We start from the raw sequence: 25,988 nt of genomic DNA on the forward strand, positions 1-25,988 counted from the left end.
CTGGCACATTTCAACCAGCAGTCCGGTATCTACCCGACAGCACCATCAGGGTTCCTTAAATCAGTTGCTACAACCTGTATATCCACTTTTGTTTCGGAAGCCTTCCCTAACCTAAACCCAAGGCTTTACCCTGTCCGCTATTCTTGTCAGTACCCTGCATGTCTTGGTCTCTTCTTCCTCCTCCAGTCACAGCCTGAAAACTTCCTACAAACTTCTGGCCTGAGCCTGGCAGCACATGTTAAGGACATGACAGGTGTGTTAGTCTGGGTTGACTAGAGAAACAAATTCATAGACACATATGTATATAAGAAAGAATTTTATATAAAAGAGCAATTGTATATTGAGAAAATATCCCATCCCAGTCCAGATCAATTCCATAAATCTGCTATTAGTCCATAGCTCATACCAGCCTATAAATTCCTCTTCAGACTTATGCAACACATGCAATGATGCCAAATGCAGAAAGTTCACAGGCCAGTGGGTGGAAAGGTTTGTGGATCCAATGATGGTGAAAGTATCTCAGCACTGGTGTGGGTCTCCACGTGGCTCCTCCAGTTCCAGGGCTCTGGCTCCATCTGGCTTGTCATCAGGAATATGAAGCAGAAAGAGTGTGTCCTGCCTCCAGGAAGGAAGACAGGAGTTCCCAGAATCCTTAGTAAAAGGCCATGTCTCATTGGCTGTGACCTGATTGACAGGCTACACTCTACCCCTTCACTCAAGTGGACAGGAGATTATGTAACTGTCACAACAGGTTTATCACTCACACTGTTAGCCCAGCTCTTAACCCGCCCAAGGCTGCATCAGGTACTCCTCTGGTCCCATAGTGCAGTGCACTGTCGACCCCTTCACATACTGCATGGTTGCTAGCAGAAGCCTTGTCTTTTCTACTAGGATTTTCTGATATAAGTCTAATCCTAGTGCTTACAGGATGCCTGACTCATGGCTATCCCGTGCACCAAACCAAATTTACTACCATTGACTCAGTTCTGATTCATAAAGACCCTATCACATACGGTAGAACTGTCCCGCTGAGTAGTTCTTTCTCCCTTGGAGAAGCTGGTGGTTTCAAACTGCTAACCTGCAGATAAGCAGCCCAGTGTGTAATCCCTACACCACCGGGGGTCCTGTCCTATGCACAATGCAATGGAAATGCTGCCTGGTCCTGCACCATCCCCACAATTGCTATTGGGTACCAACAATTGTGGTGTTCACCAGTTAACTTTTTGGAGCAAATCTCCAGGTGTTTCTTCCTAGCTCATCTTAGTCGGAAGCTCCACTATGTTCAGCAGCACAGCAACATACAAGCCCGTGCTGCCAGATGAGTGGTGTCTGTCCGTGCAGCACGCTGGCTGAGAATCAAGCCTGAGTCCCCCGCACTGGAAAGTCAACCCTACACGAATAAGCTTTGGGGAGACGTTGGGAACAGGGTGCCCCAAGAGAGGGAAGAGTGAAACTCAAAGGAGGCAATCACATGATAAGTGGACTCTCTTCCTTGCTGTTTTATGACCTGCTGCTTTCCGTTCTCCATTTGTCTCCTGATTTCTACTTCATTTCTCTCTCTTGCTTCTTCTGGTGGACACCTGTTAGGAAAGGGCTCTGAGGAGAGTTACTTAAGAGAGAGCTCTCCATTGTTAGGAGTATTCTAGCTGGTGAGGGGGTTCTCCATGGGCCCTAGTAATAGGAAACGAAAGAGCACTTCTGGTTGACATTCTCGTCGCTTGTAAATTCCCATCCTTGGAAGGCTGGTGATCTCAGACTAGCAAGAGTGAATTTGGCAGCCATCCTGAGATGAGCCAATGGGAAGGTCTTGACCCAAGCAGACCAGGCATTGTGCACTAGACTCGTGTCCCCAAGTCCTGAGACATTTCCATCGCAGAGCTGAGGCCATCAGCATTACAATCAGAAGTAACTGATCCCTCCTGTGGACAAGACTGATAAGTGGTGTCCACTCCAAGTCCCGTTGCTTTATTTCTTCTCTTCCCACAGAAACCTGACAGTTCTTGAGCGCCTACCCACCCTCCAGTCTAAGTATATCAGGGGCTAGGAGAATCATTTATTTGAATTAATAGAGTAAGAAGTGTCATCAGGCAAGGGAATGGAGTATAAATATGCATTCTTCTTGCTTCTTCCTCTATTTCATTTTCTTCTCCTTCCCTTTGTCCCCTACTTGAGAAAAGTCACTCCAAGCTCCCTGCCATTCCTCAGTTTAAGTATCAGGGTTGAATTGGAGTGTTTCCTCACCTAAGCAGACGGAACAAGGGAATTAAGATCTTCTCTGAATGACCATGTTACCATCGCAGAAGCTCAGGAAATGCGTCTTTGCCACCCCTGCCCTTAATGGAGATTTTCCCATGCTGGGTTGTGGCCTTCTTCCCCTTGGGCTGTTTCCTCCTGCCTGCTGGCCAAGCCACCCCAGGAAATTCCAAGATAACACAATTTTCCATAAATGCTCTTAAAATCTCATTTCCTGCCTCATAATTGAGGTCGTCCTCCCTAACCCCCACTCCCCATTTTTACAAGTACAGGATCTAACACTTAGAAATGGCAAATTCTATATGACTTGAGGTTAGCTGAGCTAAATGCATCAGCGCTTACTTTAAATGTTCCTTTAAATGTTATTTAATGTTTATAATCTTATTTATTTATCTAGCTTTAAAAAGAAGCGCAACATAGTATATAAATGTTTATGGCAGGAAAATGAGCCTGTCTTTTCAAAGCTAATTTCAATGTGGTTTGAATGTGTTAAGCTAACATATATAGATATAATTGACATGGGATGTTCAGAGTGTGCGTGTCATCCAGGACCCTAGATGTGGGTGGCAGGAGATGAGGCACAGAGGGACAGGTTTAGGATGAAGTATACAAAGACCACGTCCTAGTTTGAGCTGTATACTTACTAGTTCTCTCATCTAGTTAGTTGGGGGGTGGGACGCAGGGCAGGGGAAGGTGCTTCCTTTAACTCACTGAGCTTCAAGTTTCTCATTTGATGTAAAAAGCACACTGCTTGCCTCATAGGATTATAAACCCAAACCCAACTCACTGCCACCTAATTGATTCCAACTCGTAGCAACTCTTATAGATTAGAGCTGCCACCGTGGCCTTCTGAGTCTGTAAAAATGTATAGCCATAGCAAGCCCCATCTTTCTCCCGAGAGACGATGGTTTTGAACATCTGCCTCTGATTAGCACCCCAAAGAATAGCTAGTGCCCCACAGGGATCCTCCTCCGATTACAGTGTTAATTAAATTGCATATATACAAAAGGTTCACGTCACCCAGAGACATCTCAAAAGAAAGGCCATTATGGAGTACAACTCCATGACAACTGTTTCATCTATATAAACAGGGACAGTTGTACTCTGTTTCATCTATATAAACAGGGACAGTTGTACTCTAACGCCCTGTGTAAGTGTCCAATAGTGAGTCAGTCATCAGTTTTATCCAAGGATGAACAAACACCAGCATGTTTGTGCTCAGCCAGATGGCTTTTCCTATCTCTGTCTGGCTCTTCTTATTAATTTTTTCTGGCCTCTGGGACAAAAATATTATACACAATTTCCCCTTGCTAGGTTCAACAAACCCTTTTCTGGCATGCTAACGGTGGTAACAATTTCTTTTGTAAGAATTAATACCAAACTAGTCTCAAGGAGCTGAGTTGGAAAAGTCCCCAAAGTCCAACTCATGTAGGATGTTAGGCCGCTCCATTTCCCCTCACTCCTCCCTTGAGTCCATTCCTTCGTGTATCTGGACTCTACGAATGCCCGCAGCATCTCACAGAACTCACAAAAGTTTGAGGAAGTGACTCACGTGGTGGAGGACGCTGTTCAGTCCAAAATCCAAAGGTCAGGCAGGGGTAAACCAGATGCTGGGGCCAGAGGACACGATTCACTCCTGGGCATTCCCAGCGATTAGGTCACACTCTGACTGTGATGGATGACACTGAAGGGGAATCCTTTTCATAACTACTTACAGGCCAATCCTATCAGTCTCTCCCCCCAGCTGCTTACTACACCCAGGCAGGGAAAAGTCCGTTGGTGGGAGTTACATGGTGCAACCAAATTTCACCCAAATATGATAGTCTCTTCTCCACCGCTGTACTCTATCTTATTTATGTACCTGTGACCTAGGACCTCTAGCAGTATGTTCCCAGTAGGCTCTGGCCTCCTATTAATCTTATCAGTCGGGCTTTTTCATAGGCCACTCCAGAAATCATTTTCTTTCTCCTCTCAACTGTAGCATATAATTCCTCACGTCATTATAAGTAACAGTCACCAAGATAACCATTAAACAAAGTGTCGTCCAATGCACACCTTCTAAGGTCAGATCTTCATGAATCTCATCCTGTTCCTGTTTGATGGCATTTCATTTGATGCCGTCCACAATGGGACTATAGCCACAGGTGTATGAAGCCCAGAATTATGCCCTGTCACATAAGGGATTGTAGCTGGAAGGGCCAAATCAATTGAGTATACTGTATATACTCGTGTATATACAAGTTGCCAACACATTCTTAATGCAGTTTTTTGTGGTAAAATTGGGTTCTTTGGCTGATTGTTTGCCTGGCTTATATTCCAGTATATATGGTAACTCATCAACTACTTCTAATCAAGGAGGCAGCCTCCTTAAGCAGGACAGCACAAGAGCTGATGGCCCATTCATCAGCACCACACCTATTGAAATCACTGGGGCTACCCCATGCAGATAGGATCAGAAGTGAACGATGATTGCGTGCAGAACCCAAGTCCCTTCTGTGTGCATTGTTACATACTCCTTACTCCCCCAAATAACGCATATTTACTACTGTTACCATCCCTATGCTACAGATTAGGGCCATACAATTTACCATTGTTGACATTTTTAGCTGTAAAATTCTCTGAAATCTGTAATGCGCACACGTGTACACACAGTTGTTGTTAGTTGTTGTGGAGTCAGCTCTGGCTCATAATAAATAATTTCACAAGTAGTAGAATTAACACTGCCCGGTCGTGATCACTGGGGTGCCATTGTTGCAGACACTGGGTCAGTCCATCACAGTGAGGGATTCCCTCACCTTCCCTGGCCCTCGACTATGTTTTCTAACACCATCTCCAAAGGAAGTGAACTTGGACAACGATCTATGATAAATCAAGTTTTCAATGGCTAGTTTTTAGAAGTAGATCCCAGCGCTTTTCTTCTTAGTTGGTCTTAATCTGGAAGCTCTTCTGAAACCTGCTCACACTACCTGGCTCTGCTGGTGTTTGAAATCATGGTGGCACATTCTTCAGTGGCACCATCATGGGAAACCACCACACAGTGTGACAAGTTGACAGTTTGTGTATGTTTCACCCCATCATAACTAGTAATGCCCTAGAGCAGGGGTTGGCAAGCGACAACCAGCATGCTAAATCTGCCCCTCTGCCTGCGGTGTAAATAATGTTTTACTGTAGCACAAATATAGTCATTCACCGGAATATCAGCTACAGCTGTAGTCACATGATCTGCCAGAGAAGTCTTTTAGCTCACCATAAGGAAAATGTTTATTCATTTGCCCTGTACAGGAAAAGTCTACTGACCCCTGCCCCACTTTATGTGTGTTCTGTGGAGAAGCAGATCTCTCCAATATAGGAGTGGGGTCCAGGGAGCCTCTACCAAGAACATCCCTGAATTATAATTGCATGTTTATCTGTCTTCTTCTCCAACACACTACAACATAGAAGGCAGACCCTGTGTTTTATTAATGTCTACACCCCCACTTCCTAACCCAATTAGGAAAAATCCCTTTTTTGTCCTCATGGGACCAGGATCACGCTAAAGGAGGCGGAGAAGGTAACTGCTCCTTGAGTATGATAAGATCTAGTGCCGGTGAGATTACTGACAGGGCACCAGGCCCAGCCCTGGGGAGCTTTGGAAAGCTATGTGTCTAGGCTGATTCTTGATTCATAGGGGATCCAGGAGCAGTGGTCACAAAATAAGTGGAAGGGAGAGAATCGTACAACGGTGTGGGTTGGCTGAAATACAGCTCTCGGTGTTGTAAAGTCGGCACCAAGAGGGCCCCTGCTGTCCAGTCACCATTGCCAGATTACAGAAACCAAGTGGATTCAGAAGATTCTAAGTTTTATTTTCACATGCGTGGGAAAGGAGAAAGGGGGCATCCTCCCCCCATCTCATCTCCCCATCCCCTTGTTCTCACGGACTACATATGCAGGCTGAATCAAACAGTTATTTCAGAAATGCACAAATCTTGGAATGGCAGCTATAACCTAGGAAAACAAAATTTTGTTTTAACAAAGATGTTACAGAGCGTCCCTTACTGAAGGACCCTAAATCTTGAGGAGACAGGCCCAGTATGCAGATCCTGGTCCTTAGGGAGGGGTGGAAGGAAGCCTAGACACTCTCACAGGACACTCTGTGAGATAAGATAGAGGGGTCTAGCTCAGGGTCACAGCTGTGGAGGACTTCTTGCTAAGTTACATCTTATCAAAGAATATAATTCTCCTAACCACATTATGTTTCCATCATAAAATAAGTCGATTGACTCTTCAGGTCACTCCCTATCATCCCCCACTCTTCATCGTAATTTCTCATATCCGTGAGATCTGCTGAGGGTGGAAATATTCGTGGTTGATGATCAGAAGGTACTCAGTAGGCACTGAATTTATGAGAGAACTTTGCAGTGAGTTTTGCACCTCATGGTCATAACCTTCGAAGTACTGAGAATTTGAGCTCAAATGCAGTTCTGATTATGCATGTCATTTTTACATATTTTTATGCATGTAAATTTTACATACATTTTTACATTATCTCTGATTAATGCATATAATTTTAAGACATAAATGGGGAACCCACATAACAAAGTGAATCAAACAAAGTCATTTTATAAAAGGAAACACCTTAAAATAGCATGTTGTCTTTCAACTAATGTGATTGAGGAATTGTTTCACAGGTCCCTTGTTCATCCCCTTGGCAAACAGTGAAGTCCCTGTCATTTCCCCTGCAGAGGAGCGAGGCCCTGATTTCTGGCCTGTTTGACCTCTCTGACTGCTTCAGGTTGGGTGGGGCATCATTGCCCTGTGTATAGGTCCACTCTCTTCCTAACCCTGTTTTAATCCCTTTGCCTGCTGGGGAAATGACCCATCAAATAGTAACACACCCTCCTTAGAGGAAGGTGGCTGCACTCTGGTATATAGTTCATATTGGAATTGGCTGATGTTTACTCATAATCATTTTTTAAAATCTTTTTATTGGGGGCTCATACAACTCATCACAATCCATACATATATCCATTATGTCAAGCACATTTGTGCATTTGTTTCCCTCATCATTCTCAAAACATTTGCTTTATACTTGAGCCCTTGGTATCAGCTCATTTTTCCACTTCCTCCCCACTCCCCCTATGTCCATGAACCCTTGATAATTTATAATTATTATTATTTTGTCATATCTTCCACTATCCGAGGTCTCCCTTCACCCACTTTTCTGTTGTTCATCCCCAAGGGAGGAGGTTATATGTAGATCAATGTAATCGGTTCCCCCTTTCTCCCTCACCTTCCCTCCACCCTCCTGGTATCACCACTCTCACCACTGGTCTTGAGGGGTTTATCTGTCCTGGACTCCCTGTATTTCCAGTTCTTATCTATACCAGTGTACATCCTCCTGTCCAGCCGGATATGTAAGGTAGAATTGGAATCATGATAGTGGGGGGAGGAAGCATTCAAGAAGTAGAGGAAAATTGTATGTTTCATCATTGCTACACTGTACCCTGACTGGCTCATCTCCTCCCCACAACCCTTCTGCAAGGGGATGTCCAATTTCTCACAGATGGGCCCTGGGTCCCCACTCCTCACTCCCCCTCATTCACAATGCTATGATTTTTTTTTATCTTTGATGCCTGATACCTGACCCCTTCAGCGCCTCGTGTTCTCACAGGCTGGTGGACTTCTTCCATGAGGGCTTTGTAGTTTCTCAGTTAGATGGCCGCTTGTTTATCTTCAAGCCTGTAGGTCCCCAGACGCTATATTTTTTTATAGCCAGGCACCATCAGCTTTCTTCACCACATTTGCTTATGCACCGCTTTGTCTTCAGCGATCGTGTTGACCACAGGGCCGCCCTTACCACAGGAACAGAGTTCCTCAGTGACCTATGGGGACAACAGTAGAGACACAAAGTGGGAATTGTGCTGGCCCTGAGCCCACTACACCGAAGCCAGCCACTGGGGTTATGCAGCAGAGCAGTAGGGGGAGCAGAGCAATGAAGTCCCCAGGGAATACCAGGAATAGATGTGGGGCCAGGGCATGGCACCCCATAAGACTTGACTGGAAAGCACTCATAAAGGACAACAAATAGACCTTGAGCTATTTATAGGGCTTTTTGTTGTTGTTTTCTTTTCTATTGTTACTTCGTTATGTTCGGTCTTATGATGGTGCATATTGTTGTTGCTGCATGTCTACCTGGAAGGGATAGGCAGCATAAACAAGCCGGAAGAGAGAACAATAGGATGACAGTTCCGGGGATGAGAGTGGGGTGGGGGTGGGGGGAGAAGTGGGTGTTATCAAACCCAGGAACAAGGAGGGAACAAGTGACCCAAAATCAGTGGCAAGGAGGTTGTAGGAGGGTCTGGCTGGGCTGGATCAAGGACAATATAACCAAGAAAAATTCCTGAAACCCAAAGGAAGACTAAATATGATAGTGAGACAAGAGGAAAGTACAAAGAAATAGAGGAAAGAACTAGGAGGCAAACGGCAGTTATAGAGATCTGAATACAGGCATGTACATATGTAAATATATTTATATATGACGAGGGAGAAATAGATCTATGTGCACATATTTATAGGTTTAGTATTAAGGAAACAGATGATCCCTACTCAAGTACTCCCTCAATGCAAGAACACTTTATTCTAACAATTTAGCCGTCTGAGGTGCTCACCTTTCTGGCATGATCTCTGAAGACAATGGGTGCACAAGCAAATGTGGTGAAGAAAGCTGATGGTGCCCGGCTATCAAAAGAGTTAGCGTTGGGGGTCTTAAAGACCTAAAGATAAACAAGTGGCCACCTAGCTGAGAAGCAACAAAACCCACATGGAAGAAGCACACCAGCCTATCCTGACACAATCATTCTCTTTATATGGAACTATTGATACCTCAGACACAAATTTTGCCAGGGTGTAAAATAGGAACAGGTTTTTAAAAAGTAGCAGTAAGATTATCAAAAGCAAAGACTCAGATGATTTATTTTTTTTAAGTTGGGGGCATAAACAAAGGCTGTAGAAAAGTTATGAGTCGATTCAGGAAATAAAACTAGAATTTAAACCAGGAGACCTAGATAGAAAAGAAAGAAAGTAGAATTTATGGATTTAGGGAGCCTGTTTCCACCTAAACAGCAGGCTAAAGAGCAGAGACAGATTGTGGCAGTTATGTAATCATTTGTTAATTTGAGCATTAAGAGTGAAGGGGTGGAATCTAGTCTGCCAATCAGATCATAGCCAATGAGGCCTGTGTGGAAATGGCTTTCTCCAGAGAATTCTGGGGAATCTGGTTTTTCCTCCTTGGAGATGGGAGACACTTTCTCTCTCTGCTGACTTCCTGCGAGACATCCCTGAGGAGAAGCCACCTGGACCTACCCTGATGCAGCCCTGGGTGCTAGAAAAGCCACGTGGAGACCCCTGCCAGCACTGAGATGCTCACAATGCCACTGGATCCAAAGACTTTCTACCCACTGGCCTGTGATCATCCTGCATTCGGCGTCTTTGCATGTGTTTGATGAGTCTGAAGAGGACTTTATGAACTGGTATCAGACATAGGGACTAATATCGGATTTACGGGCTTGGAGTAGACTGGGTTGGGATGCTTTTTAAATGTACAATGGCCCTTTATATGAGGCGCTGTCTCTTATACACATATGAGTTTCTATGGATTTGTTTCTCTAGTCTACCCAGAGTAAGACACAGTTCTATAACAAATGTTTTTTTCTCAGATACTAGTGATCTAAGAAAGTTCTAGGAAAGACTTTCCTAAGCCACTGTAACAGCTCGTCTCCCGTTGTCGAGCATAGGAGAGAGGAGGGTGCGAATGATGCAGGAATGCGGTCACTTCGGATGTACGAGCAGAGTTGTGTTTCCCCCTCGTCCCCCCACCCCCGAGGTGCTTAAGGGTCTTGGTGTTTATTCTTCCTGCTGGTTGCATTCACTAGAATTCAGGTGTCATCTTTAAGGTCCAGATGGGTTGGCTTCACTCTGTGTCTGAGAGAACAACTTCAAAGTGTTTTATGAGTCAGCTGACTTTCCTCCATTCCCCTTGGTCACTTTCAAGAAGGCAGGTGACAGTAGTTAACAAAGACCAATTCTTACAGACTTTCCTATTTCTTTCACAATAACCCTTCCCTTATAACTAATTCACTCACTTCTTCTTTCTCATCAACTTCTCACCAAACAGCTTTCTATCTACCTTCAAGTTTCGGCTATCCTCGTGCACATTCTGGCACCCTGTCACTTTATTTGAAGACAGAACTACTGTTCAGCTCCTTTGAATATCTGAACTTCCCCTGACCTTCTGCGACTCCAAATTCTTTCCTCTTGCTGCCTTTTACGTTGCACACTAAGCAATCACTGAACGTGAAAATCCTATCACGTTTACGGCTGTCTCTAGAAGGCTTTCTTTCTGCTTCAAGTCCCCAGGCAGCCACTTGTGAAGTGGAGGAAGAGTAGATCCCCCTCCAGCTATGAGGGCTACATCAATTTAGCTTTTTTACTCAGGTTTTTACTTCTTAAAGAGGACATGGTGGGCTCACACAGAGAGTGCCTCTCTGATTAGTATTGATGCTGTCCAGGCTTTGAACTGGCTTTTCTTGGGATAGATGCACTCAGTTTAATTCTGTGGACTTTCACTGCAGTGCGGGTAAATAATATGTGTTTCATTCACTCTATTGGTCTTAATTGCTTCAGTCATCTTCAGGTTACCTTGTGAACATAGTCTAGTAAGATTTGCTGTACTTTTCTCCAGATATATGACATGTTTTAGAAAATAACTCACTTAGATTGGGTCTCTTAGTATGGAAAAGGGCCTGTCATACCTGAACTCAAAAATCCTTTTGAGACAGAATGAGGGGAGGCTTTAATTCTTTTTCTTTTTTGATTTTTAAATAATTTTTATTTGGTGATTGTACAACTTTTAGCACAATCCATACATACATCCATTGTGTCAAGCACATTAGTACATTTGTTGCCATCATTTTCAAAACATTATCTTCCTCCTTGAGCCCTTGGTATCAGCTCATTTTTCCTCTCTTCCCCCCCACCCTCCTTCCCTCATGAACCCTTATAAATTTATAAATTATTATTTTTTCATGTCTTACACTGGCTGATGTCTCCCTTCACCCACTTTTCTGTTGTCCGTTCCCCTGGAAGAGGGTTATATGTAGATTATTGTAATTGATTTCCCCTTTCTCCCTCCATCTTCCTCTTCCCCTCCTGGTATCGCTACTCTCATTATTGGTCCTGAGGGATTTATCCGCCCTGGATTCCCTATGTTTCCAGCTCTTATCTGTACCCTTGTACATGCTCTGGTCTAGCTGGATTTATAAGGTAGAATTGAGGTCATGATAGTGGGGGAACGGAAACATTAAAGAACGAGAGGAAAGTTGTGTGTTTCATCAGTGCTACACTGAACCCTGACTAGCTTGTCTGCTCCCCATGACTCTTCTGTAAGGGGATGTCCAGTTGCTTACAGATAGGCTTTGGGTCTCCACTCTGCACTCCCCCTCATTCACAATGATAACATTTTTTTGTTCTGGGTCTGAGGCTTTCATTCTGATAAGAGCAGAAGAAACAGGCATGAGAGTCATCTGGGCTCTTGATTTGAATAAGAAACCTCTTCCAGGAAGTGAAACGGGACTCAGGAATAATCAAGGGCTGATATGAAAATAGAGTCTTCTCTCTTGCAGGGCAGCGGAGGTGTGAGAAATGCTTAGTTGGCAGCCCATCCATGCCAACAACGTGGAGGGAGGAGGAAGTTAAAAGACCAACAACAGATTTTAGTACCAAATATGCAGCTCTTGTGTCCAGCAAGGCTCAGGTGGAGTTAGTGGCCATGTCCACACCTACTCACGGCCCCTCCAGTGTGATGCCAATGGCGTTACCAAAAGGAGTGAGCGGGCTGGGGCCCCATTAGTCAACAGGATCTGTTGTCACGAAGACTCACTTGGGACACTCATGAGCTCGGTGTCCTGGAGTCCCACGCTGGAAACAGGTGCAGGGAGGCTTCCCTCCCGCCCTCATGGTCTGGGGGTGACTACCTCTAAAGCACTCATGCTGGATGTGGCCCAACGCCCCACCCCATAAGATCCAACTTAGGATCGGGGGTTGTGTGGCCGAGCACTGTGGAATTGGCCACAATAGCAGCTCCAGTGATTGTAGACTTTTGGTGTTCTTTCTTGTCCTCTCCAAAACCCAGTTGCTGCACGCGAAGGTGCTGCCATTAGAAGTTCATTGGTCATTCTGAGATCTTCTAGCTTTACGTTGCAGGTTTTTGCAAATGTCTGCAGGAGACTGATGAATAAAATGGGTCCTTAGAAAAACTTTCCCATCAAGTGTCCCTGGATCGATATTGGTAAATCTCTGACTTGCCTCTACTGGGTGGTTTCTGAGCACTGTCGAGTTCTCTTCCTTGCTCTGGATCACTTCAAGTAATGGTGAGTCATTCGCTGGTCTAATCTGAATGTCTTTTTTTCCTTCTGTGAGGCAAGTCTGCATATAATCTCCAGCTGCCCTCCCTTTTGGCCAGCTGACCCTGCTGGTGATTCTAGTGCGAGCTCTGCTCTGGGACAACTATGGCCCCATCAGCTACGTTCACATTTGTCGCATGAATGTGCTCAATTCTGCCTAGAAGCCCTGATAGGTTCAGATTTTTCCACTGAAGTCATTCAGGCAAAAAGGCAATGGAATGCTACATCCAAAATACCAAAAGGAAAAAATTGTCAACCGAGCATCGTATATCCAGCAGAAATGATCCCTCAAATATAAGGGAGAAATAAAAACATTTCCTGAAAAGGGAGAAACTAAAATAATTTACATGAACAGCTTTACAAAAAATATTAAGAGGAATTCTATGAATCACGGACATCTGTAACTACAGACAGCAACCTAAATATATTAGAAAAGAAATTATTATGGAGGAAACACTCTACTAAACTAATAATCAAAATGAAGTGGAATAAATTAAAACGATGAATCATAGACAACATTCCACTCCGTGTAGTGAATTCTTCATGGTTTACAATCAGGAAACTTTGGGTCTGGGTCGCATCCTCTCACCCTACTGTATGCTGCCAATCTGTGTGCTGAGCAAATAATCAGACAAGTGGGATTATATGCAGAAGAACTGGTACCAGGATTGCAGGAAGGTTTATTAACAACCTGCAATATGCAGATGACACAATCTTGCATGCGAAAAGTGAGGAGGACCGGAAGCCTTACTGAGGAAGATCAAGGATTGCAGCCCTCAGGATGGATTACAACTCAGTGTAAAGAAAACCAAAATCCTCACAACTGGACCAGTAGGTGACATCATGATTGGAGCCACAAACTGCTCATGGAAGCAACAGGCAAGATATCAAGTGACACAACGCATTGGCTAAATCTGCTGCACTAGACCTCTTTTAAGTGTTGAACAGCAAGAAAGCTACTTTGAGGACTTAGGTGTGCCTGACCCAAGCAATGGTGTTTTTATTATTGCCTTGTATGCATTTCCAAGTTGTACATTAAGGAAAACCAAAGAAGAGTCTGCATTTGAAGTATGCTGCTGGCGAGGAATATTGCAAATACTATGAACTGCCAGAAGTGACAAGTCTGTCTTGGAAGAAGTGCAGCTTGGAGGATCCTTAAAGGCAGCAATGATGAGGCACTGTCTCACATACTTTGGACAGGTTATCAGAAAAGACCAGTCCCTGTAGAAGGACGTCATGCTTGGTGTAGTAGAGGGACAGAACAAAAGAAGAAAACCATCCATAAGGTGGATTGACGCAGTGGCTACATTGATGGACTCAAATCTAAGATAGTTGTGAGCATAGCACAGGACCAAGTATGTTTGGTTCTTTTGTACATAAGGTCACGGTGAGTCAACTGACTGGACAACCCCGAACAACATTAACCAAGGATGTATATATTACCCCCACTCCCTCGTCTGCCCACTCTGGGAGGGGTAGTCTTTTTTAGTGGCGTGCCTGAGTATGTCCTTGATGGACAGTACAGGGAGTCTCACAATCATGAGTCATGCCCTGACTGTAATCTCTACTAGCTCACATCTTATCTGTGCCCCACGACGGACCTGATCCTCTTCCCATTTCTGCAGTCCCACCCATAACTGCTTTGTCCTAATCTGTTTCCCAGTCATGAATTTGTGGCAGGTCCCTTTGTTCCATGCCTTGTGTAACTAGCATTTTGAATGACAAACGTCAAGTGACATTTTGAACGCAGACTAATGACCTTCCCATCCAGAGACTGTATCTGTGTCTCTGTGTTGTTCTTGTCCCATGTAAGACTTAATAAATGTTCTTCTTATATTATTTTGAGATTGGTGTTTCTTTTGTACCCTAAAATACTACAAACCTAGTGCTCAGAATTGAAGCTTTATTGAAAATATTTTGCTGAGTGGAAAAAAAGATGCAAAAGAATAAACCCTTTAGTTTGGGTTTCTTTTTGGGGGGGGTTGGTCTTTAATATTTTTTTCAACTTTTTGCTGTGTCTATTTTTGATCTAAAGTATAATTAGATAGTTTACTTTTACCACAACACTTGACTTTGTTTTCCTTTTTAGTATTGCCAGACATTTAAACTGTTACCTAAAGACACATTTGTAACCATTGTGAGGATTCAAAAGTATAACTTAAGTACACTGAAGGCAACAATACGTATTCAGACTGGTTTGTTTCCTATTTGTTTCCATGTACTTTAAATTTTATTTTTACATTAAACAAAAGAACAAATATTATTTGACCTCACCTTTATGAAAGATCTAGACTAGGCAAATGCCTAGAAGTTGGTCAAATGGAGTAAGACCCACATTAAGATATGTTTTATAGACTCTGTCATTAAGGCGTAAACAGGACACAGACAAGGTGAAGATAAAAATGAATCATCAGGATGAAGGCGACCACCAGCTGGCAGCCACAAGCGTGTCTAGAGGATTATAAATGATAAAGTTTGCAAAAGAGAGGAGCTTGTCACAAGATTATGATTGGTGGTAGAAAATGTATCACTGTTACAAGTGGGGGAGAGACTGCGCTTGGGGGGCACATCCTCCTGCCAGGCTCTGTGGAGGAGACTGCCCCTCCCTGGGGTGGTCAGGGGATGGCAGCGGACCCTCAGCCTCAGGGCCAAGCTGTTGACCTGCAGGTCAGTGATGCCGTCCAGCTCTGAGAGGCCGACTCTGTGGAGACACAAATGGAGCTCAGAACTTAACCTTTAATACAAATACAAATGCCAAAAAAGTGGGTTCAAAGTCACCATGAAATAGGTGGGGTGGATTATTGCTGACCAGACCTAGAGTGTTTTGTTCATGATCATCCATAAGTGACTGTCTTGTGTCAATTCCGACTCGTGGCAACTCCTGGCATGCACGCTGAAGGGCTCCGAGGCGGAAATTCTTTGGAAACAGATGATCTGGTCTTTCTTCCAAGGCACCTCTGGGCAGGCTTGACCTGCCAACCTTTCCACTAGCAGTCATAGCAGGCTGAGCACTTTGTGCCGCCCAGGGACACTTTCCTACGTTTTGGTTAAGAGTAATGAAAAACTTGGGGAACTGATGGTGGCAACGGTTGCATATTCAGCTTAGTGAATGTAACGCTTGTCGGTTGAACCCGACACATAAAGATGGCAAGTATTATATGTGAATCACCGCAGTAAAGTCGAAGCCAGCATATCTTTGGTACTAACCAAGCAGCTGTGCGGACACACAGGGAGGCGGTGGGATCACTCGGGCCCTGGGGCTGGATGCCAAGCTAACTGGCTCTTCTTCTTTTGCTGCCTCTCAAACAGAAGCAGAGAAAACCAGGTGTCAGCATGAGCGTGAGCACATCCTCGGGGCAGCAGGCACCGCAGACCCCCAGCGGCCCAGGCCCCCGGGACTCTTTGTTCCCGAGTGTGATGAGCACGGACAGTACTCGCCCACCCAGTGCCATGGAAGCACCGGGTATTGCTGGTGCGTGGACCAGGACGGCCGAGAGATGGAGGGCACTAGGACCAGGTTTGGAGTGCAGCCCCCATGTAAGTATGAGGCTAGTACAGCCGGCAGGCACCAGGCATCCCTAGCCTCTGTGCTCTGGGTCCTGCCAGCCACGTGTGTTTCTTCATCAGAGATGGGGAGGGGGTACTTTCTGCCTGACCCTATGTCTTGAACTCAGATGGCTCAAGCCCCATTCTGTCTTTGCTCTCCAGCCCCTCTCCTCTTTGTCCCTATCTTACTTCCCTCTCCGCAGCATCCCTGCTCTGCCCTCGCATCCCTGTCCTCTTCCTTTGATGTGCACCCCCAAAAAAGGGTTTTGTGCAATGGTCAGTTGATAGCAGGGGGGGGGGGTGTCTGTGCCCAGGGGCTGGGCATGTGCTCTGCCGGCAGAGTTCAGGCTTCTGGATATTTCCATGTCTGCAGACGGTCATCGAGATGCTGGAGGCTCCTGGAACCTGGTGGGTGGGCAATGTCCACATCTCTGCAGCACTTGCTTTCTTCCCAGCGGCCTGCAGATGCTGCTTCCATTTTAGGATCCAGAGAGCAAACAGCCACAGAAGTTTCACATCAGACTCCCCTGTGGTGTGCCCCAAACCCTGATGGCTTAGTGGGTTACATGTTGGGCTGCTAACTTCAAGGTCAGCCGTTCAAACGCACCAGCCACTCAGCAGAAGAAAGATGAGGCTTTTTGGTCGCAGAAACCCACAGGGGCAGTTCTGCATAAGGTCCCTATGGGTCGGAATTCATCCATAGATTGCTCTTGGGCATTCCTGATGCCATCTGGCCTTGCTCACTAACATCTCTTGTCCATAGGTCTCAGCACAGTGGCACCCCCAACCCACTACGGACCCCTAGTTCCCACTGCTGTGATTCCCCTGCCACCTGGGACCCACTTACTCTTTGCCCAGACTGGGAAGGTAGAGCACCTGCCCTTGGAGGGAAATACTATGAAGAAGATGGAAGCCAAGACGCTCTTTCATGCTCCGGTGAGTGCCAGCTCGGTGCCTCCTCCACTGCCAGGGTGCGGGAGATCCCTGGGAGAGTGGGATGGGCTGGCACCTGGGAGCCAGGGGCTCATCATTCCGTGTAGCAGCTAGGGCTGCTGTACTTCTGAGCTCTCCGTGCGGCTCCTGCTCAGACTTTACAGAAAAAATATTACCCCCTGGGAAAGGCTTTGTATTATTTCATGTGAGCTTTGTATTACTTTATGCACATAATACAAAGCCCCAGCTTCAGGGAGCCCTGGAAGTGTAGCAGTCGCACACTGGGCTGAGATCCACAAGGTCTGCAGTTCAAGATCACCTGCCAGTCTGCTGGGGAAAGGCGGGGCTTTCTACTCCCATAATACAAGTCTCAAACTCACAGGGGCAGTTCTTCCCTGTCCCATAGAGTCACTAGGAGTCACCGTCTACTCGATCGCAGTGAGTTTGGCTTTTTGGTTCAGTGCTCCTGCTGAGTTTGATCTTTCCATTCTTGCTGCCGTAAAAGGGTCTCACCTGTCAGCAGCAGAGCCTCATCTCTGCCCAAAGTCAGTCGCAAGCTTTGACTTAAGGCTTTTGAAAACCTCAAGAATGAATTGGGAAGTTTTATCTGTTCAAAGTTGGACACTTTCTCTCTCTCTCTCTCTCTCTCTCTCTCTCTCTCTCTGTCTGTTTCTCTCTCTCTCTCTGTCTGTTTCTCTCTCTCTCTCCCAAGAAGCCACATATCAGGCTGGCAGAGCTGATGCTGTAATTGGGTTCCTGGTGCTGGAGCAGTGGGTAGGGCCTTAGGGTCAGAAAGGGGAGGGCAGCCGTCAGTTTGTCCTTGTCCGTGAAGTCACCAAAAACCTCTCTCACTCCTCTGTGGTGGCAGCTGCGCTTCCTGGAAACTTTCTGGTGAAAATGCTACTTGCCACCTGACTTGACAGACCCGTCGTCCAGAACTTTTCTTCACATTTCCTGCATTCGTGCTCCTTCACAGGGAGAAGATACAAAGAAACAAATACACAATGAAAATGTTTTCCTAGAGCCTCGCATAGACACAGTTGATTAGCGTCATGTCCCTCCCCTCTTGCTCATAACTTCTCTCAGAGGAAAATCCAGTTCTCTCCAGTAGCCTCACAGACCAGCAGGATGCAGCTGCCAGCTGCTCCTCCTGCCTCATTGCCTGCCACTCTCCCCTTCACTCACCAGCTACCGCCCTTCCGGCCACCTAGGTTTTGACCAGGTGTTAGGCTGGGTCGACTAGAGAAACAAATCCAGAAATTCTCATATATGTGTAAGAAAGAGCTTTCTCTCAGGAAGTCATTCTAGTTCTCCAAAACATCCCAGTCCAGTCCAACTCAAGTCCACAAGTCCCTCTTCAGACTCATCAGTCACAAGCAGTGATGCCAACTGCCGGGCTATCACCGACGGCGGTGCGTGCAAAGGCGTGTGGATCCAGGGTTCTGGCAGGTTGCCGCGTGGCTGGCTGTCCACGTGAAGGTGCAGGCAGAGAGAGGCCCTCCTGGTGAGAAGGCCACGCCCACAAGGAGGTGTCATCAGGCCGCAACCTGAGGGACAGCTTGAATACCACCCCTATGCTATTTACATCTTCAAGATGACGTGAAATTATGTAACTACCACAGACCATATTTCCACCTCAAGGCTTTTGCACATGCTACTCCCTCTGTCTGGGGGTCTCTCAGCCCACCCCCGTCACACACACACGCACACACACACACGCACACACACGCACACTCACACGCACACGCACATGCACACACACATGCGCATGCACACGCACGCACGCACACGCACACATGCGCACACACACACGCACACGCACTACCCCACTTCTCAGTCTTTCCTAACCACTCTCTCCAAAACTGCAATCTCCACTACCTTCTCTCCTGCTGCAGCTTTGTCTTTCAATAACTACCAACTCTCCTTGAGATATTAAATAGTGATGTCTCAGTTCAGTGTGACTCTTCCCACCAAGGATAGAAGCACCAAAATTTGGGAAATGATCGAAGGGTTTGTTTCACAGTCTCTAGGACAGTGGTCAGCACTTAGGAGGCATTGCTGAAGTGGCTGTTGAGTGAATGCACGAGTGATCTCTGTTCTTTCCTGTTGCCTCACTGAGAACATACATTTCTTGAAGAAGAAGAATTGTTCTTCCTTTATAACCTCTAACACATAAACTCACTTTACCCAAAATCGTAGGGAAGGATTAAATGTCATGTGCAGCTATTATAGAACTGGAACGGGATAGGTGGAGGGGTGGTCCAGTGGTGGAATTCTCACCTTTCGTGAAAGACATTGGTTCCATTTCTGGCTAGTGCACTGGATGCATCAGGCACCTCCTATCTGCCTGTGGGGCCTTTTGTGTGTCTATGATGCTGACAGGTCTTATTGGAACATCCAGATTACTATGGACTAGGAATAAAAGCCTCGCAATTTATAAATCAGCCACTGAAAACCCTGTGACGCACGATGGTCTGATCTACCACCCATCATGTGGCTAGGGCAGGAGCAGGCATATTTTATTCCGTGGTGCACGGGGTCGCTGTGAGTCTAGGCGGGCTCTGCGGCAGCTAACATGGCCTTCTGAGGAGGGTGTGTCAGTTGGTGACCCCGAGCTTCTCAGGAGATGATCATCCTGGTTTTCACTTTCGTCATCCCTCTGGGCTTTCCTTGTCCTCAAACTGCCCTGTCCTTGTGCCCATGACCGGGGACCATTATTCCTAGGCGGTCAAAGAACTTGATCCTACCGGGAGACATCTGAGACAGTCTATGCTGCTAGCTTTTTTCTTACGCAGAAGGATTTTAAACTTAAATAAGTATACAGTCACAGAGTTGCAAGGATTATACAGGGAGGGCCTCTACCTCCTTCACCCAGTTTTCCTCAGGGATTAAATCCCTGTAGTATTTATATAACTCAGTTTGGAAAGAGTCTGAGCTGGCCTTTACTGAATCAGCCTGTGGGCAGATTGACTATTTTGAGATAGTTTGTAAATTGTTTTGGGATAATTTGTGTTGCTTGGTTTTCTTACTAGAATGATCACGAAATTTCTAAATACCACTGTATTTTTGCATACATAATGGACATAAGAGACATTTGCTTCTTAGTGTAGCTTGCCCTCAATGGTGCTTCAAAAGGAATTATAACACAATAGATTTGTGTCAAGTCAAATACACGTTTTTAGTTCCTCTTTTGTAAGCATCAGTGTGTGAAAGAGGCCTATGACTTTACTTAAGAAAATGTTTTATTTTCTTATTAAGACGGGGCTCCAACACGCTGATAAGCATGTGATAGGTTGAAGTAAGTTCCTTCACATTTTCATTAGGATGACAGGGGACACTTTGCTTGTCCCACATATTGGTGCAGAGTTTTCTTGGCAGTTTTGGAGGCTATATAAATGGCAAACCAAAATATGATCAATATAAATGCACTTGTTTTTTGATTGGGAGTTGTTTGCAGAATGAACATTACTTTTGTCTATGCTTAGACTGGTGGGTGAATTCTCTCAGAAAAGGGTGAAGGTATTTTCTTGTGATATTTTTCTAGGAGCCAAGTAAATTCAGCTCTCAACATTTGCATATGGTGTGAGGTCAATATGAATTTCTTTTCTCCACCTATTCTAGCATCCTGTGCTGAAAAGACTCTATTTTTCCTTGGTATACTGGTGCCTTCATCAAAGCAGTCTACTGTACGTGTGAGGGTAGTTTCTGGACTCTGTTCTGTTCCATTGATCTACTCGTCTAATTTATGTTTTACTTAGCGCTCACTCTTAAAACCAAGGAATGTGAGTCTTCCAACTTTATTCTTTTCAAGATTGTTTTCCTTGCTTAAGTTCCTTTGCAGTTTGCATTCCCATGTACATTTTGGGATAAACTTCCTCTCTACCAAAAAACAACCAAAAAATCCTACTTGGATTTTGATAGTGGTAGCATTGGTTTTGTCATTCTAAAGAGCATTGATATCTTAAAAATAGTATACCTAATAATTAATAGACATAATTAATCTATTTATTTTAGGTCTGTCATTTCTCTCTGTAGTGTTTTCTAATATCATTTACTTCAAACAAATTTTCTTAAATGTTTATTTTAAAATTCATTTTCTTTTTTGTAAATATATAGAAATATAATATTAGTGGCCTTATATCTAACTTACTTTCTAAATTCAGTTATTTGTTATAGTTTTAATAGGTTCTGAAGGATTTTCTAGTAACAATCATATCTTAGAGTTGAGTAGTTTTATTTTTTCCCTTTTTCATTTATTTCCTTTATTTCTTTGTATAGGCAAAGATTTCATTAAAAATATTTCAAACATTTCAAATACAGGAAGAATTAGTTATAAAGAAAAAATGGTAGATTGTACTTCATTAAAATTTGCTCTTTAAAAAAACGCACACACGAGAGTTTTAACAGTTCTTTTTTTTCATGCACTTAAATGATTTTTAAGGCAATTTCTCAAATGACCAAAAGATTTGAATCCACTTTATTTTTTAAAACTTTTCTTTCAAAGGTCAAATGCCTATCACCAAACCCATTGCCATTGAGTCAATTCCAATTCCTTGTGGCCTTGTAGGCCTTGGTGGCCTTGTAGAACTGACCCCAGGGTTTTTGAAGAAGTAAATCTTAAGAGGAACTGACTGCTTCATCTTTCTCCTTCATAGCAGCTGGCAGTTTCAGACTACTGACCTTTGGGGTTAGCAGTCCAATACTTAACCTGTAGAGCCACAAAGAGCCCTTTCACATGCATATGAAGATTTTTCAGCATCATTCGTTATTCAGATCAGCCATTCTCACCACTAGTCTTCACTTATAGGATAAAGTTATCATTGGACTTGCCTTCGATTGTGTGGACAAGATGGTTTACTGGACCGAGATCACCGGACCTTCCATTGGGAGAGCCAGTCTTCATGGGGGAGAGCCAACCACCATCATTCGACAAGGTGGGGAAATTAAGGTCATTCTTCCTATTGGTTTTGCTTCTAATAGCCAAAAAGGCTTCTTGAAGAAGATAGCAGTTGGAGTCAATCATTGCCTACAGGACATAGTGGTTTTAGAGAGGCTAGTCCTTTGCCTCAAAGCACTACTCTACCCGCCCCCTCTGAACATTCATCCAAGGGCACTTGTTGCTCACCAAAGGATAATAAAGTTAAAACCGGGTAAGTGCCCGCACCTTTCTCAGAAAGCTTATGTACTCATTTTTTTTTAAATGGACAGTAAATGCCAAACTTACCATCTGTTTTGTTTTCTAATTGTAAGAAAACATGTAGCAAAACAGTTGCCAATCAGCCTCTTTACAAATACCCCGGGTATATTTATCATGTTGTGAGCCCTCGGCACTGCCCTTTTCCAAACACATCTGTCACACTGATCAGAAGCTCAGTGTGCCCTAATCCAGTCTTGCTATGCATTTCTCCCTTGGGATGCTGACCCTAGGACGGATTTTGAGGGTCTGCTCCATGTGTGCTTCGAAAGCATCCTCCCAAAGGTAACGGATAGCTGCATCGAAACCGGGAGGCGCTGGCCCCTCTACTAGACACGATGTCCCTCACTGACCCATAGTACTACGGGGGACAACACTGGAGACCCAGTGCTGAGGCAAAACATTAAGGGCGTGCAATAGGACAGCAAGGGGAACAGAGCGCATCAAAGCGTCCAGGGAATACCAAAAATAGACTCTGGGGCCAGGGTATGGCACCCCATCAGACTGGACCAGAAAACACTCCTAAAGGTCAACAAACAGACCTTGAGCTATTTACAGGCTTTTCCTTTTTTTTTCTTTTGGTTTTATTGTTGTTCTTGTCTTGTTTTCTTTTGTTGCTTTGTTTTGCTCTGTCTTGTTTTTTGTGCATATTATTATCTCTGCAGGTCTATCTAGATAAGATAGCTGGGATAAACAATGGGACCTATTGTTCCAGAGAGGACATGGGAGAGGGGGAAGTAGGGGGAAAGGAAGTGGGTGTTAACAAACCCAGGGACAAGGGCACAACAAGTGATCCCAAATCCCTAGTGAGGAGGGTGTAGGAGGCCTAGTAGGGCTTGATCAAGGGCAATGTAACCAAGAGGAATTACTGAAATCCAAATGAAAGCTGAGCATGATAGTGGGACAAGAGGAAAGTACAAGGTGATATAGGAAAGAAGTAGGAAGCAAAGGGCATTTATAGAGGTCTAAATACAGGGTTGTACTTACGCAAATATATTTATTTATGATGATAGGGAAATAGATTCTATGTGTATACATTTATAGGTTTAGTATTAAGGTAGCAGATGGACATTGGTCCTCTACTTAAGTACTCCCACAATGCAAGAACACTTTGTTCTATTAAACTGGCATTCCATGATGCTCACCTACCCCACATGATCTCTAAAGGCAAAGCAGGTGCATAAGCAAATGTGGTAAAGAAAGCTGATAGTACCCAGCTATCAAAAGATAGTGTCTGGGGTCTTAAAGGCTTGAAGCGAAACAAGCAGCCATCTAGCTGAGAAGCAACAAAGTCCACATAGAAAAAGCACACCAGAATGTGTGATCATGAGGTGTCGATAGGATCAGCTATTAGGCATCGAAGACCCATAACAAAAAATCATATCATTGTGAATGAGGGGAAGTTTGGAGTGCAGACCCAAAACCAATCTGTAGGCAACTGGACATCCCTTACAGAAGGGTTGTAGGGAGGAGACAAGCCAATCAGGGTGCAGTATGGCAACGATGCAAGATAAAACTTTCCTCTAGTTCTTTAATGCTTTGCCCCCCCCCCCGCCCCCACTCCTGACACTCTCCACCTCTACCACTATCATGATCCCAATTCTGCCTTACAAATCTGCCTAGACTAGACCAGAGGATGTACAGTGATACAGATAAGAGCTGGAAACACAGGGAATCCAGGCCAGATAAACCCCTTAGAACCAATAATGAGAATAGATACACCAGGAGGGTAAAGATAAGGTGGGGGAGAAAGGGAGAACCGATCACAATGATCTACATAAAACCCCCTCCTTGAGGGATGAACAACAGAAAAGTGGGTGAAGGGAGACATCAGACAGTCTAGGACATGAAAAAATATTTTTTATAAATTACCAATGGTTCATCTGGGAGGGAGGATGGGGAATTTTGAGAATGATGATGGCAGCAAATGTGCTTAAAACAATCAATGGAGTATGGATTGTGATGAGTTGTATGAGTCCCCAATAGAATGATTTTTTAAAAACAACCAAAAAACAGGAGGCTGACCTGGCACTTTGACAAATAGTGGCCTGATCATGGATTCTATTCTTTAAACAGTTTCCAAGTTAACGGGTTGTCATTTCAACCTGTGACATTTCTGGGAGAGAGCTCTCCTCACCTCTGCCTCACTCCCCTTGCACTTGCTCGGATTCCCTAGGCCAAGGGTATAGCAATGTTGTTGCATTACTGATGATAAAATACGCTCCTCAACACTTAGCCTCAATCCCTTAGTTGATGGTAACAACTTAAATGAAAGACTATATATTATTTTATTGACCATTTTCAGTAAATCAAGACTGTTTTCTGTGGGTGTATTTAAAACTATTGCAATGAGAATTCACAGAGTTATGAAAATTGCCCTGTGTTGGTTGAAAAGGTCAAGTGCTACATGTTGCTTAAGTTATGACTCATCAGCTGACTTAGGATTATTTTTACTCAGAAGGCATTTTAATACCGATGATGTTTTATAATATCATGCTTCCTTGGCACATGTTTAAATCAAAGATATATCTTCAAAACAAAAACCTCGTTTCATGTGTTTTTCCTTGGGGTCGAATGTAGCTTGTCTGGTTCTCCAGCTCATGCTCTCTAACAGTTAATGTTTCAGAAGGGTGTCTGTAGAAAATCCTGGGGCATCTAGCTGTTTTCTTTCTTGACTGCACCCCTAGCAGCCCTGTAGGAGAGAGCAGAGCTGCTGCTGTGGGTTTCCGAGACTGTAACTCTTTTTTGAGAGTAGAAAGCCTCATCTTTCTTCCACAGAGTGGCTGGTGGTTTCAAACTGCCGGCTTTGTGTTTAGCAGATCAAAGTGTAACCCACTATCCCACCAAGGCTCCTATGAGTTGGAACTGAATTGTGAGTTTGGAGGATTTGGGTTCACTGCACTAGGATCAGTGGGGATTAAACTGATACTGAATTAAATATACCTTGCTTTGGATATGCACCCCAAATTCTTGTCTGAAAACTAGTATTTTATTTAATAACTTCTTGTTTTCACATTTTGGTTTAATGATCAGAAGTTTGATGTATCATTTTTGCATTTCTTCTCTCACTGATAAAAATATTACTACTATTATTTGCATTTTAATTTTACAACCCAGTGGGAGAGGGAGTAGGTTATCTTGTGCTCTTTCCTATTTGAGGAGCTGATGGCCATCCCACACTTTAAAATCACAGGGAAATAAAACTCCAAGCAAAATTAATTACTGCAAAAACAGAGAATTGGATCTAAATGTGACCTTTGTAGAAAAAAAATCATCAGGAGTCTTTTTCTTTTTAAGAGAGAAAGTAACTTCCATGCAAATCCTGATTATGACTTGGTTTGCTGGGTCAGGAGAGAGGGTATAAAGCAATGGACACCTTGACATTTTCTTTTTTTAATTAATAAAATATGAATCTTAGCCTTCTCATTCTTTCCATGAAAGAAAACTTCAATCTAATATTATTAATAATGTTTATTTCTTTTCAATCTAAGCAATGTAGATTATAGTCCTTGACCATTTTCCCCTTCCTCCTTTGACTGCATAGTAATTTTTTTTTCCAGGCCTTGCTTTTAGAACTCTCTAACCCATAAAGAAATATTTTTCCTGTTATTTGGGAGAACTTG

At 44.2% G+C, this 25,988-nt stretch overlaps 1 protein-coding gene across 1 annotated transcript in view; it reads left to right on the forward strand.

Annotated features, from left to right (window-relative positions):
• Positions 1–25,988, forward strand: part of NID1 (nidogen 1) — a 104,074-nt gene that overhangs the window by 68,847 nt on the left and 9,239 nt on the right. Inside the window, exons 13-15 of the mRNA XM_075532170.1 lie at positions 16,002–16,229; positions 17,002–17,174; positions 21,979–22,105. Coding sequence (XP_075388285.1) covers positions 16,002–16,229; positions 17,002–17,174; positions 21,979–22,105 — 528 coding nt within the window. The remainder of the gene's footprint in view (positions 1–16,001; positions 16,230–17,001; positions 17,175–21,978; positions 22,106–25,988) is intronic.

The sequence above is a fragment of the Tenrec ecaudatus genome, chromosome 1 (genome assembly GCF_050624435.1).
Source record: "Tenrec ecaudatus isolate mTenEca1 chromosome 1, mTenEca1.hap1, whole genome shotgun sequence".
Classification (NCBI taxonomy): domain Eukaryota; kingdom Metazoa; phylum Chordata; class Mammalia; order Afrosoricida; family Tenrecidae; genus Tenrec; species Tenrec ecaudatus.